General features: G+C 36.6%; 1 protein-coding gene across 1 annotated transcript in view; it reads left to right on the plus strand.

Moving 5' to 3' along the window:
• The window catches only part of GLRB (glycine receptor beta), a 118363-nt gene that overhangs the window by 71422 nt on the left and 30585 nt on the right, over positions 1 to 16356 (plus strand). The window contains exons 4-7 of the mRNA XM_075544733.1: positions 3507 to 3736; positions 3844 to 3926; positions 6149 to 6289; positions 15411 to 15563. Of these exons, the coding sequence (XP_075400848.1) occupies positions 3507 to 3736; positions 3844 to 3926; positions 6149 to 6289; positions 15411 to 15563 (607 nt within the window). The remainder of the gene's footprint in view (positions 1 to 3506; positions 3737 to 3843; positions 3927 to 6148; positions 6290 to 15410; positions 15564 to 16356) is intronic.

The following is a 16356-nucleotide window of genomic DNA, read 5'->3' on the forward strand; positions in this document are numbered from 1 at the left end:
TTGCTGAAACAATGGGTCAGAACAGACTCAATAGTACGTAACACAACTAGCATATCATAAATGGCTTCCTAACGATATGAAAATATATTAACAAATGAATGAGTGAATACAAAAGTTAAACAAGGACAATCTGTATTTAAATACACGGGTCACTGATTTAATGTGGGGCAATTGCTTCAACAGAAAAAGTGTTACGGATACATATGCATCTTCATGTGGTTATTTCCTATACTAATCCTTAAAAATGTGTATTATATCATTTTACTATGAATTCATATCTTAAAATAATACAGTCATATAAGACAGTAATTTTGGATGATCTAACTTGATGAATGTATAACACTGAATGAAAGTAATGAAATAAGTCTTAATTTTAGAAAGCGAATACTTCTCACAGATTATTTCCAGGGCTTTGGAGCAAATAATTTAAAACTAACTACTATTGAATTCTCAAAGAGATATCAAGTGTAAATCACTATGTGCTTTCCATAACCTGGATTAAGGGGTAAATTATCAGAAAATCATCTAACCTAATTTCAGGTCCTTCATAAGTGGCAGGATATGCATGCCTACATGAGATAGAAAAACAAAAAGCAACATGAAAATTAAAGCACAAAACCTTGTGATAGGGAGCAGCATTGTGTCCTGACAGCCTCAATGCTTTGTGTCAGAGTCGACAGACTTTTGTCATGGGTTTTGAATAGACAATAATATTTTATTATCAACCTGAAATATGTATATTGATATGAAGTTCATGGAATTATGTAATGTGAGTTTTCCTTTTTCTAGGAGCATAGCACTCCTTTGCTCTCTCCTCGATTGTAAATTCACGGATCAGGAACATGTGATCTTTCTTTTCATTGGTGCTACTCTGTTCTCCCCCATCGGTGCTATATTTTCCTTGATGGGGGTGGCAGATATGGACAGTGCCCGTAAATAAATTCTTAATGTATTTCCTGTGGAATTTTTAAACTGCGCACATATATGGTATCTAAAGCAATTAGTATTGTAGGTTAAAGTTTTGAAAAACATTTAATATAAAGAGGCTCCAAAATGTATGTAAATTAAATCAATTTTTGATGTAATTCAGTAACTTCAAATTGTTATTCTGTTTTCACATCTCTATTTATTATACAGAATCTGTGGGTAACCACAAGAATATGTGAGCAAGAGTAAATTTCTCAATTTTTGTACACTCATCGCTCATAGTTTCTGCTTATTTATATTTAATTCATAGACAAAGCATGTGTATGTATGTCCTCTCGAGAAGTACTGGGTCATACTACATGTTAGAGGAATCCCCGTGACACAGTAGTAAAACTGCTCACCGTTGAATCAGAGAGCAGCAGGGATGTGGCTGCAGTCTGATTCTGTGAAGATTGTCAGTCTAAGACACGAGAGGAGCAGGTCTTTCTTTGCCTCACTGTGAGTAAGCTCACTTCAACTACAGTGAGTAGTAAACAAAAGGTGATCTGTCCTCCTTGTCTAATTACTTAGATTTTGGTTAGACATTTGTGATTTAAATCATTTTGATGTTGTCAGAAGGTTGAAGAATAATTCTTTAGGTGGCTTGTTAGCACAGATGTTTTTAGGTGGCTTGTTAGCACAGATGTTTTGGATAATTGAAAATAAAGTTGGAGGTATAATTTTTTTAAAATCATTTTATTGGGGGCTCGTACAATTCTTATCACAATCCACACTTCCATCTATTGTGTCAAGCACATTTGTACATTTGTTGCCATCATCATTCTCAAAACGTTCTCTTTCCACCTGAGCCCCTGAAATAAGCTCCTCATTTTCTTCCCCACTCCCCGTTCTTGCCCTTGATAATTTATAAGTGATTATTTTGTCATATCTTACACTGTCTGACATCTCCCTTCACCCTATTTTCTTTTGTCCGTCCCCTAGGGAGTAGGTTATATATAGATACTTCTAATCGGCTTCCCCTTTCTACTCCACCTTCCTCCACCCTCCTGGTATCACCCCTCTCAGCACTGGTTCTGAAGGGATCATCTCTCCTGGATTCCCTGTGTTTCCAGTTCCTATCTGTACCAGTGTACATCCTCTGCTCTAGTCAGATTTGTAAGGTATAATTGGGATCGTGATAGTGGGGGGAGGACGTATTTAAGAAATAGAGCAAAGTTGTATGTTTCATCCTTGATTCCCTGCACCCTGACTGACTCGTCTCTTCCCTGCGACCCTTCTGTAAGAGGGTGTCCAGTTGCCTACAGATGGGCTTCTAATTTTTAAGCCATTGAATACTTTCATGCATAGTTTGACTTCAGTTGAAAAACATTAAATCAAAATGCCTGAGTACGATGCTTCATGGGTAGGTTTTACTCTATAATTGATGATTCAATTTATACCAAACCACATTTTTCCTGGCAAATTTATAATGAATACTTTAATTGAGAATCTCTCTAATGATTTTAGGAGTTCTGATACATTGACAGTGTCTGTGGAAGCCTAATTTATTTGTTGCAGGTGGAAAATGTGCCAATTTTCAATTTTATCACTACCTATATTGATTCTTAGAAAGTGTGTTTGATGCAATTCTATTTTTCCAATTAAAAACTTAAACTTTTAGAACATTGATGTTATTGGAGATAGGCAAATACATTAGGTCAAATTATCAGTCATTTAATGCATTTTAAAATATATTTTATACTTGAACAATGATAACATTTCATATTTTGCATGGACTTTGAAACCGTTTGAATAATCAAAAATCTTATTTGATAATCTCAAACTGTATTCATTTACATGGATGAGTAGTCAAAAACCATTTTTTTCCTTGTCAAGTATCTACATAAATATCTTATTTTTATAGTTTGTCTGCTGAGTTGTAAAAATTACATAGAACTATTTTCCCTTCAAATGTATTTTCTGAAATGCGAAGTCATTTCTTCTGAATTTGTCCTGCTTTGTAATTTCCATGCTCTACGTTTTAATAGATGTGTCTCTCATTTTGAGTGCTATCCAGTCCGTAAATGAATGCCCCCCAAACTTCACTCTATCCATGATTTCATTTATGACCCAGTAACTTTCAAGTGATGTGCTATTTCATTTCCATGTATTTAATTTATTTGCCTGTTTTTCCTACCATTGATTTCTTCTTTTAGTTTTTAAAATATGTTTTAAACAAAGTGTTATGATACCTGTTTGCATAGAATAATGGTGTGATTATAAATTGTCAAGCTTTTAAAATACCAATACCAACACCTAATCAGGTGGGCTAATTGGTGTGCCTCTAAAGGTAATGCTATTGTTTATAAGGTTATATTCTGGCATTTGAGCTAGTAAGTGTTATGGAAATTTCTAGATGGTATATACAGACACCTTTAAAAATGTTACTGATGGAGCTCTTAGTGATTGATCTATTATGATCCTGATTCATATTAGAGGAATACAACTATGTGTGCTACTAATCTTTGAAACTCTTTAAATTTTGATGCTGAACACTTACTTAAAAATAACAATCAACACACATTTCTTCCCCCACCCAGGACTACAGAGTTAACATATTTCTGAGACAAAAGTGGAATGACCCGAGGCTGAAGCTCCCCAGTGATTTTAGGGGTTCTGATGCATTAACAGTGGACCCCACCATGTTCAAGTGTCTGTGGAAGCCTGATTTATTTTTTGCCAATGAAAAAAGTGCCAATTTCCATGACGTAACCCAGGAGAATATCCTCCTGTTTATTTTCCGAGATGGAGATGTCCTTGTCAGCATGAGGTACTCTTTGATATTTAAGATTTTTCACATTTCTGTTTTCCCTTTAAAGTAAGCAGATGACAGAGAGGTATTTTAAGGGTTTCTAACACACCCATTTCTGCTTTCAGGTTATCGATTACTCTTTCCTGCCCTTTGGACTTGACTTTGTTTCCCATGGATACACAACGTTGCAAGATGCAACTTGAGAGCTGTATGTAAGGAGTGGCCATAAAAACACAAATGCTTAAAATTTTAGGCAATACATTCTACATGTACAGTATCTTAGATAACAATATTTAAACTAACCCACTTGAGTACAGACAGTCATTGCAATATATTTTAAGGAAAATCATAGCTATTCTTTTACCATTTTACTTTGTATTATGGTAGACAACTCCTTTTTGCACTGTTACTTGATTTCAGTTCAGTTGATGTAGGTGTACTTTTCTAACTTATTTACAATTGTTGTACACATTTGAATTCATTACGTAGGCAAGTTAAAGGAGAAATGACCTAACAAGCAATTTTAATGATGTTAAAAATAATTTTTAATTGTAGAAGATTTGAAAAAAATAAGCTGCATATCCTACTAATAAGGCATTTGTATGTACAGAATTTTTAAGGGAATGTGCTACTGTTTAAATATTAGATATTTTCTTATTAGTTTATAAAAAGTATACTTGATATATTAGCTTTTACTGTTTTCTATGAAACAAATATATTAGTTAATTTTCTATCATGTTTATCTTTCAAAAATAGGAAATAAACCTTGAAAATTAATACTGGTGTTACAGGAAATCTTTTGCCTGGATATCTATATACCATTACCTAAGTCTTCAAACACTAAAAAATAATTTCTTATAAAATGTTTTCTACATGCTTGTTAGTAGTCATTTTTGTTTTTCTGAAATTTACTGGTATGCATTTTAAATGATAACCATACTAATTATTTCCTAACTGTAAAATGAGTCTAAAATGTATATGTGTGCATGTTATATATGTGCATATATACATACATACATATGTGTGTGCATGTGTGTGTGCATGAATATGAACCCTGGAGGTATAATGGATTACCCATTGGTCTGTGTGTTAGTCTTGGTTGACTTGAGACACAAATTCATTGACACATATATGTGTAAGACAGAACATTATATCAAAGAGTAATTGCATATTAAGAAAACATCCCAGCCCAGTCCAGATCAAGTCCATAAGTCTGATATTAGCCCATATGCCTAACACCAATCTATAAGTTGCCCTTCAGACTCATGCAAAACATGTGATGACACTGAATACAGGAAGACCACAGGCCAGTGGGTGGAAAGTCTTGTGGATCAAGTGGCAGGGGAAGCATCTCAGCACTGGCGGGTCTCCATGTGGGTCCTCCAACTCCGGGGCTTTAGCATAGCTCCCTGGGTCTTATCAACAGGAAGCTGAAGCAGCGAGTGTGTCCTGCCTCCAGGGAGGAAAACAGGAGCTCCCAGAATCCTCAGGAGAAGGTCATGACCCAACAGAGGCCTCATGGGCTATGAGTGACCTTACTGACAGGCTAGACTCCACTCCTTCCCAAGTTGACATGAGATTATGTTACTGCCACAGGCTGCTAACTGCAAGGTCAGCAGTTGAAATCCACCAGCTGCTCCTCAAAAGAAAGACGAGACTATTTATTCCTGTAAAAATTTACGGTTTTGGAAACCTATAGGGACAGTTCTACTCTGTCCTATAGAGTTTCTAAGACTCAGAATCAGCTCAGTGGCAGTGAGTTTCTATGTTTGTCTGATATTACATATTATTCTATTACCGGATGCAGTCAAATATCACTTTACAAAATGTATCTTAGACTTGAGTAGTGCATTACTGCATGTCTCCAAGTCACATCAGACTGCAGAGTTGTAGCCGCATGCGTGCTCCTGATGATGAAATGACATTGTAACGCCATGCATTCGAGTAATTCTCTTACTGCTCTTCTGTGGTCATGCAATTCCTACAAAGCAGTTTGCAGTTATTTCTTCAACATAATCTAAATTTTACAAAATTTGATAGCATGCTGCACTGGTTTATGAAAATGTATGTTTAGAAATAGATGACTTGTCTGCTAGTATTTTTATTCACGGCCACAGAGCACTTTGACATTGATGCATGGACTCCTGCACGTGACACCATAGGATTTTACCTGTTTGCAATAAGCTAATTATTTGAACTTTACCTTATCTTTTTTGAGACACTGATGTATAACTCTTGGGGTACTATATTTTCATTAGTAGCTATGGAATTTTATCTACCTCTTTATATTATCTTAGCAAATATCTTATAGAAAGAGGTCCTATTTGATCACTTTTACGATGTTTAATATTTGTATTAGCACAATGCTAAGAAAGTAACATCCCATATTTCAAACTAACAGTTTTACTTGTATATATGTCTTATTTATAGTTGGCTATACAACTGATGATTTACGGTTTATCTGGCAGTCAGGAGATCCTGTTCAGTTAGAAAAAATTGCCTTGCCTCAATTTGATATTAAAAAGGAGGATATTGAATATGGCAACTGTACAAAATATTATAAAGGTACCGGTAAGTAACATTTGAATTAAATAAAACTAAATTCTATTTTAAAGATTCAGTGTTAATCTTGATATCTACTGGGAACAGAGTAAAAAACTAAATCAAGTTCAGTATGTCTACAAAGTTGATATTTATGCTCATGTAGTTAAGTGTTTTACATAGTTAGCATTAACTAACAGTTTATGAACATTTTGTCAGTAGTTATGTTTTTCTGTGTTATTCTTGCAACCAGAGACTTCACCTGCTTTATTTTCATAATGTGACTTGCACAGGACTCTTCTAGTCTTTCTTAAATGGTACCTTTGCAGGATTCAGTTTGGGAACAAACACTATGTAGATGAACTATGCAATACATAAATATATAGCAAGAGCCTTTGGGTCAGATTATAGATGGTTGGTGACTCAATCTACTAGGGTTGGCAGCAACCATGCAGTAATTTGTGATCATACTGCCCCTCCTGAGATCTCTTCCTGTACCAGACCACAGATAATGCACTACATGCATATCCCACAATACTTAGGTCTTACTAGTCATAATAGATACCTATGCTACCATTGCATTGGGTAAGTCGGCTGCATAAGATGTATTCAAAGAGTTGAAAAGCAAGAATATTACTTTGAGGACTAAGGGCTGCCTGACGCAAGGAATGGTATTTTCAGTCGCCTCATAAGCAAGTGAAAGTTGGACACTGCATATGAAAGACTGACAAAGGACTGCTGCATTTGAATTGTGGTGCTCCTCAAGCATACCCTGGACTTCCAAGGGAACTAACTAATCTGTCTTGGAAGAAATACAGCCAGAATCCTGCTTAGAAGCAAGGCGGGTGAGACTTGGCCGAGTGGACTTCAACAGGAGAGGTGAGCCTTGAACAAGGACATCATGCTGGGTAAAGTAGAGGGGCAGTGGAAACGTAGAAGATTCTCTGCAAGATGGTGACACAGTGGCTGCAAGGAAGGACTCAAGTGTAACGCGTGTGAGGATGGCGCAGCGCTGGGCAGTGCTTCGTTCTGTCGTATGCAGGGTCACTGAGAGCCGGGATCGACTCCGTGGCACCCAACACCTAACAGCCTGTTTCTGTCTTATGTGTATAACATACTGTACTTTCTATTACCGTTTTCATAAGGACTTGTCATATAAAGAAAAACTTCACTGTGTAAAAGTGTACACTTCAACTGATAGAAAGCAATGTCCAATTTTATATGCCATGCACCTGTGCATACTTAGAATGTTGTCATATAATCTATCAAATTTTTTTGTTGAAAATATTACAGTAAAGTGCATTATGGCTTCCAAACACAGCAAAACTAGTGCTACTGATGGCAGTAATAAGAAACAAAGCACTATTAATTTGGAAGTGAAAGGAAAGATTACTAAACAAAAAGATGGAAAATGGATGCTAGTGCTCACTATTTAGGCACATCTATTTGCTAAATTAGTGACACTCTGGTGGAGATGCTGAGTAAGCATTGAATTGTTCATCTCAAGTTCAGAGGTTCAAGCCTGCCAGCAGCTCCACTGGAAAAAGATGAGACTATTTGCTCCTTAACGATTTACAAAGCCTTGGAACACGTGTGAGTCAAAATTAATTTGATGACAGTACGTTCGGTTTTTGTGTTTGTTTTCTAAACAGAAAACCTAGTGTATCAGTGGTTAAGCAACGAGAAGGCTGATGGTTCAAACCCAGCAGGAGATCCATGAGAGAACTATGTGAGAGTATTTTCTCATAAAGATTACTATCTCTTACACAGGGCAATTGTAATCTGATATATGTTTGCAATTGGCTCAACACTAACAGGCTTGTTTTGGTTTTCTAAGAATATAATACGGTCTATGTACAATGTCCAAATCACATCATATTTCACAGAATATTGTGATTTATGATACACACACATATATGTACATGAGGGTCAGTCAAAATGATTATCACTAGAATTCCTGTTCATACATCAACTCAGCATCAGCTCAACTCACTGTCAGTAAGTCAATACCGATTCAACATGCCCTATAGAACTGTCCTTATGGATTATAAATCTATATGGGAGTAGAAAACCTCATCTTCTTCCCATAGTATACTTGGTAGTTTCAAACTGCTGATCTTTCAGTTAGCAACCCAGTGCATAGCCCACTACCTCATCGGGGCTTCTTTGTTCATATGTACACAGATGTATTCCAAACAAAAAGCGTGTCAACAGTTCGCAGCACTCAGTAGATAGTTACAGACAATTTCTCTTGGTTGATACAGTTGTGTTAATCTAATTAGGGTCTAATGAACAACTAAAAAAATGATACCCTTTTTTGCTTCAAGGAGGATAGGAGTGGGGCTAGTTGAAGTCAAGGACAGATCCTTTAAATTTTACAGAAAGTTTATAGGAATTCCTACTTCCAAAAGCCAACAATTTTTAGATGGGTTTCACATTTTGATGTCTAGAAGACATAACAAATGTCAACCTAGAAGAATTAAGTATGAGTAAGTCTAATAAGTGATGCAAGAAGACCATAAAATACCATTTATGTCATAGCTAATGAAGTTGAGATATTACATGATTTGTCATTTTAAATTTTAAGGGAAAGTCCTGGCTTCAGAAAACTTTCAACTAGAGGAGGTCCAAAGCATTGGATGAAAAAACTGATCATTCCATTGGTATTTTAAAGCAAATCAAAGCAAATGAAGGCAATTTTGTGGACTGCACTGTAACCAAGTAAACGTCTTGTTAGCAATGCTGCCATCTAGAGAACAGAGTCTAATCAAAGCAATGACATCTGAGAGAATCAGCAGGGCCAGTTAACTTCAAGGCAGAGGGGGCAGTTCAGAAGGTTCTAGAGACTCTGTCTTGAGTCTCCACGGGGATAATTCTGATACGTTTTCTGAAAAGTCAGAGGATGATCATGGAAACTGATTATGAAGATATTGAACAATCTTCATGGAGGCTGAAGAAGAATGTGGTAACAGGAGTGAAGGGAGGCTCATTAACCACCTGGGATATGCAGCGCCACAACCTTGCTTGTAAGGAGGCCTGGAAGCACTTGCTGTTGAAGATCAAGCGTGGCAGCTTTAAATATGGAGACAACTCAATATGAAGAAGACCCAAATGCTCACAACTGGACCAATAGATAATATCATGCTAAATGGAGAAAAGATTGACATTATCAAAGCTTTGATCTTGCTTGGATCCACCAACAATGCTCATGGAAGCATCAGTCAAGGTATCCACAGATGTGCTGCATTAGGTAACTCTGCCTCATGAGATCTCTTTAAGATATCATTACATAGTTCAGTCACATCAAGCAGTACTGTATAATTGCTATTACAATCAATCAATGCATTTTAATTTTTCTTGAACTCCTTGATATAAGCCCCGCCCCTTTGTCCCCTCCCTCACCCACCATACCCCTTAGGAGCCCTCTGAATCTCTGAATTTCTGAAAACGCTTGGGCACTATTGTGACCTCGTCTAAGAGTCTCCCTCATCCAGGTGATGTCTGTTTTGTCTCATCCAGTTTAAGACAATAAATGTTATCTGTAAATTATATTTAATAGTTGGTGTCTCCTTTGTACTCTACAACACCAAAAACTTTTTGAAGCCCCTTGTTTTCTATAAAATTCATACTATTCCCTGTACTGATGTCTCTTAGCAAAATACACACTATTGCCTGCCCACCCCTGCCTTATCTGTGTGGCAAGATTCCTACTTACCTTTTAAATGGGTCAGTTTTACATGTGAATTATATGTCAATAAACTGAAAAAAATAGCTCAGTTACCTCCTTTAATTAGTTTCCCAAGACCCCTACCTCTCCCTTCACCCACAGTATTTCAATTTTTTTAAAAGTTTCACAAATAATACAATTCCATTCTTCGTTAATATTAAGAGTTGCACAATCATCGCCATAATCAATTTTAGAATTTTTTTCATCCTGTGCTTATCTTTATTAGCTTCCCATTTCCCCCAAACCTCCCCTGTCATATCCCAAAGAAACCACTAATTGAGTTACATTCTCTATAGATTTACCTATCCTGGATTTCATAAATGGGAAAACAGACAGAGCAAAGTAACTAACCAGAGCAATATCAAAGTAAACCTGAGAAAAACTTCAACAAAAAACAACAACACCAGAATAAATTAAAAGCCAAAACAAGTTTAAATTTAGTCAAAAGGAAGTCCAAATAACATGTTAAATTTTAACCTAACTACATCTGCAATAACCCACTTTCTCATACATGCTGTATGAGAGCAAGAGAATTCACCTCCCCGGTTTCTCCTTACGGGAATCGCACAAAGGTCAATCCATGTGTATTTTCCTTCACTTTTCTTTTCAAAACTGAGACACTTTTAAAATGGGTCAATGGGGAGATAAAATGATAAGAGTTTACATTTTAACCTGGAATACATCTACCTCAATCACCCCACATTGTTTTGTGTCCAGCAACAAGGCCATCCATATCTCTCAACTATGGTCAGAGGGCATTGCCGGGAGGCGTAATTCATGTGGACACCCTGCAAATGGATTTTGGGCTTCCGCTGCAAAGTTAGCAATTCGAAAGAGGCGGCTGCTCTGAGGGAAGGAGACGAGGTTTTCAACTGCCATCGAGACACGGTCCTGTAAACCCGTAAGAGTGATGTATCCTGTCCTACAGGGTCACTCGGAGTCAGAACTGACTCGGTGGTAATGAATGAGATTTTTATGTTACCAAATCTTTTTGCAGGGACTTGTCTCTCCAGATAGCATTTCTAAAATACCTGAGAGGAAGTGTCGCCATCTTTGCTTGTAAGATTGTGTTTGTCTTTTTGGCCACCCATGGCACTTTCAATATTCTTTCCCAGCACCGTAATTCAAATGCGTTTATTCTCCTTTGGTCTTTTTAGTCAATGTCCAACTTTCATGGTCATCTGAGGTGACTGAAAATACCATGACCTGGGCCAGGCACAGCATAATTCTCAAAATAACATCCTTGCTTTTCAGCACTTTAGAAGAGCCTTCTGCTGATTTGCCCCGTGGAATGGGTCATTTGATTTCTTGCCTGCTGTTTCCACGGGCAGTGCTTGTAGACCCAAGGAAGATGCCATCTTTAATAACTTCTATCTTGTCTCTGTGTAGCATGATATTCTGCGCATTGAGCTGTGAGCCATACTGGAGGCTGCAATACTTGATCTTTGTCAGCAAGTGCTTTAAGCGCTCCTTGCTTTCAGCAGGCAAGGTGATGTCATCTGCACATCCCACATTGTTAATGAGCCTTCCTCTAATCATAATACTGCATTCTTCTTCACGTAGTCCAGCTTCTCCAATTGTTTGCTTAGCATTCAGATTGAATGAATGCCATGTGAGTACACAGCCCTGGCACTCCCCTTTCCTCATTTAACCATGCAGTATCCCCTTGATCTGTTCACACATCTCCCTCTTGGCTGCTGTGCAGGTCCTGAATGAACACAGTGTTCTGGAATTCCCGTTCTTCTCAAGGCCATCCATGGTTTATTATGACACAGACGGTATAATACCTTTGTATCGTCAATGAAACACATGTAAACTTCTTTCTGGTAGCCTCTGCTTTCAGCAAAGATCCATCTGATAGCAGCAACGATATCCTTTGTTTTATGAAGGATTCAGCCTGAATTGCAGGCAGCTCCCTCTCAATGTACTACCAAACCATCGCTGGGTGATCTTAGCAAGCTATTACCTGCATATAATACTAATGATACAGTGTGTAATTTGACCAGTCTGTTGGGTCATCTTCCTCTGGAGTAGGTATAAATAGATATCTCTTCTATTCATTTGGCAAGTAGCTATCTTCCAAATCTCCTGGCATAGACGAGGGAGTGCTTCTGGTGTTTCCTCAGCTTGTTGAAACATTTCAGTTGGTGTTACAATTGGGCCTTGCGTTTCGCTGATGCCTTCGGTACAGCTTAGCGTCTTTCTTTCAATGCCATTGATTCTGGGCCATATGCTACCTCTTGTACTGGGTGACTGTCAGCCAGTTACTTGTGTAGAAGGATTATGTGCTCTTTCCATCTTCTTTTGATGTTTCCTGTATGGTTCAATATTTGGCCCATTGAAATCGCTCAGAATTGGTTTGAGGCTTGATTTTTCCCTTTCGTTCTTTCAGTTAAAATAGACTCGGCATGTTTTGATTTTCTTACTCCAAGTCTTTGCACATTTCAGGATAATATTTTACCTTGTCTTCTGGAGATATGTCTTTTTATATCTAATGTCATGGAATGGCATGAAGTTGTGTAACATGAAAGCCTGGGTGGGGGCGGGCGGGGGGGGAAAGGTTGTTCTCTTTAGTTGTACTTTCAAGTCCATGTTTTAAAAAACTCCATCCAGGAATTCAGCAATGACTGAAAGGCCACTGCACTTTACAAAACTCTATTATAGATCATTAGTGACAAATAAGTAAACAAGTGAAGCACATATAAGATATTATGGGTCTAATAAAGAAATACGTTGGAATGTTGCACAAGAATGTACTTGAGTGTTTACCAAGAGTTGTAATATGCAATTTTTTTTGTTTTTATTGAGTGACATTTTTTGTTTTCCAAGGGGCATTTATAACTCCTTTGCTACAGTAAATAACAACATAATATTTATTGGGCATTCAGTATATTTCAGGTATTTTATTAATTCTTACATAAATCATCATATGAATGAAGTAAAACACATTTTTTATTTCTGGATAATATTTATGAACCTAATTAGAAAATTTAACATGAAAAATATATTGAATGTCTAAAAATATAAAATAGGAGAGAGTTATATAGGGCAATATATAAAACTATGACCAGGATGTTCTTTAATTGTATGGAAATAAGGAATCAGCTTAACTGTATTAAAAATGATGCTTTTCTGTGATTGGGGAAATGGAGAATGTAGAGAAAAACAAGGCTACAAAAGTAAATTGGAAACCTGAGTAATAATGAAATAAAACCTTACAGGAAATAGAAAGTAAATTGAATTTGCCCAATGCACATTTATATCAATTAGCTGCTCACCTGTCTCTCATAACTGTAACAGTACTAGGAAAAGATCAAAAAGATCAAGAAATGTTTCTCATAAAAGTTTATAGAGCAAATCACTATAATATTCAAGCATGTATTTTACTACTAAATGCATCCATGTCTTCCAAAGTCCCCCCAATGGGTCCCTCAATAAACGGGAAGCATTTGAGACCTGCCCCAGAGCACAGGGCACATGCTCTATAGGCTGTCACTGAAGCATCATGGGACGGAGTACAGACATTCATTTTAATGTGGAAAACGTTATGGTAATGATTGTAATATCTGACCCAGGGAGACTGCATAAAATACGTAATTTTCTTCGGAGCACACATCTCTTGTTCTCCATTGCATATGGACCTTGTGCATATGCTTGAATAAGAGATACTATTAGTAAACTCAGTACTCAGTGCTACTTTCAGTAAATATTACGCATTTTTTAGTAATAACAATTGGAGTTTTGAAAGGCTATTTTGAAACCACTGCAGATGAATGTTAGTTACAAATATATGTTCTTATTTGCCCAGGCAGGAAGTGAAGATGGGTGTCAGGGGATTAAAAAAAAGAATATTTTTGTGGTTTTGCCTTTTGTAACTTTTAAAACCCTTTAATGACTTAAATGAATTACACAGTTTTGATGAAATGAAAATAAAATGACAAACTTCGCACATTTCTTGTTTTTGATATAATACTGATGTACATGACAATTTAGTATTTATTTCTCCTTGAATACATTATTTTGTCACATATTAGACATAGAATCTTTTTAATTTCTCAGAGGCAGTTACGATCATAACTCACATTGGGACTTTTAAGTTATTTGATAAAAAGCTATTTATTTTTTCAAAATTTAATAAGACACTATTTTATGTAAGTACTACACTAAGTCTCATTGATGAATAATTAAATAGGAATACTGCTCTAGTGTCAAGTGTATCTATGTACAATTTTTTAAATAAGGAAAAATACACATCTAACCTCTAACAGAGTGGGGAAGTAATATTGTCTTTATCTCCATAATGATTTTACTATATTCATCCTTCACTTGTATTTGCTTCTTTTGAAATGATTTTACGTAGTTAACACTGACCCCAAAGAATGCACTTTAAATTCTGATACTTACTAATCATCTTTGTTAAATAGTACATGAGGTACATTCTTATCTAAGCTCAGTATTTGGTCATTATATTTCATTTCAAATTGCTCACCAAAAGGAAACACACTTAAAAACTAATCACAATCATCTGGGAATGCCTTTTGTTTATGAGTGCTTGAAGAATATTTGTGTCACATCTTTTATCTCAAATCACCGATGGCTATTGTGAAGCTTTCTATAACTTGTGGTTACTTTTAAAATGTATCGATCTCCGTAGGGACAAATTGATCTCTTCGCAGCTCTTGAATTACTTTGTAAAGCAATTTCTTCATTTCTCTCAATTTGTGAAAAATCAAAGTCTTCCCTCTTATCCCCCAATTATAGTATATTAAAGGGTCTGGATTCGGGGATGGGAGATAATTGAGGAATGTCAGATTTTCACACTGGAAGATCCTTTATGTAAATACACAGAAAACACTTCATTATTATGCTAGCAAATATTTACTTCCAGAACTTGTGTAATTTCCAAGGTCTAAATATACGTCAGTGGTATTATAGACTGCCATCCTTTCTAGATCACAAGTGGTTTCTGCAACTGAAGAATCATGCTGGTGATGCTGCGTCCAGGCGTGTTTCTCTTAGACGTGTTCCACCTGGAATTATTGCTCCCTCCATGACTCCTGTAGATCATTTTCCCAGAGAATACCCATGAGTAGTGAAAAGTTAGCGTCTATTGCAAAATCTCTGAATAAAGACATAAAAACCTAGATACTGATATACATAATGGAACAGCATGTGGTATCTATTTCTCAATGTCATAATGAAGCTGTGAAAGATCAGTGAAGCAGGTTCCATAATATCACCCTTTGAGAGCATATAAATTATACCTATTGAGGGGCAAGACGTTTCTTCTTTTTCATTTTTGCTGAATTTATTTTATGAAATTGCCTCAGAGAGGAGCGACTTAAATTGCGTAGATGCACTACTGATTTTGAAACATGTTAGTGAGTGAGGACCTCATACTATTTCTGTGTTTGTTTCCCAAAGGCTATTACACATGTGTGGAAGTCATCTTCACCCTACGGAGACAGGTGGGGTTTTACATGATGGGCGTCTATGCCCCAACGCTGCTGATTGTGGTCCTTTCCTGGCTCTCCTTCTGGATCAACCCCGATGCCAGTGCTGCTAGAGTGCCCCTAGGTAAAATGCCTGGAATGTAACCCTCTCCGGTGGGAGTATCTTTTATCTCTGGCCTATCAAATCCATTATGGTTTATGCCTGGGCAACATTTCTTTCTGCTATAAATGGGGTTGCCATGAGTCATAGCTGACTTGAAGGCAAGCAAAATATAGTAAATTATTCTAAAGCAATGACTTTTGAAAATTGATGGCAACCTATTATTATTTGTGAGGTTTTCTTAAATGCTTGCTGTAGAACAAATATCCCCAATGTTTAGGCACTCTATAATTAAGGCACATTTTCTTGGGGGCATCCTTGGGATATTTTAATTCCTTGCACTTAACTTTCCTTCCTTTTGTGTCGTGCAATAACTAATACGCGATATTTACAGATAAAGGAAAATTTCCAGTGGTAAGGCCAAAGTTAAAAATGGAGTAGTGATTTGGATGAAATATTTCTATATATTACATGCTACCCTATTCTTGTAATCGAGGAATACTTAATATAATTCACCTTTATAAAATTATCCAGCATTTTTTCTTAAACATCAATGATTGTGTAGTGGCTCATGTGAGTACGGCTCGTACTTCCTTACCCCTTTAGACCATGCTATTGGTTTGTTATTTTTCATGATCTGTGACATATAAATGCCATTAGCTCTGTTTTGAACTATTGGATGTATAAAGGCTAAAAAGTCTTTGCGTGGGATATAATAAAGAAACCTTCCCTTAGGTTAAAGTAAACTTCAAAATAAGAACATCGTGACAATTTAGATTATTTGGAATTTCAGATATTTTATGACTGTGTGTGTCTG

The sequence above is a fragment of the Tenrec ecaudatus genome, chromosome 3 (assembly GCF_050624435.1).
Source record: "Tenrec ecaudatus isolate mTenEca1 chromosome 3, mTenEca1.hap1, whole genome shotgun sequence".
In the NCBI taxonomy this organism is placed as follows: Eukaryota; Metazoa; Chordata; class Mammalia; order Afrosoricida; family Tenrecidae; genus Tenrec; species Tenrec ecaudatus.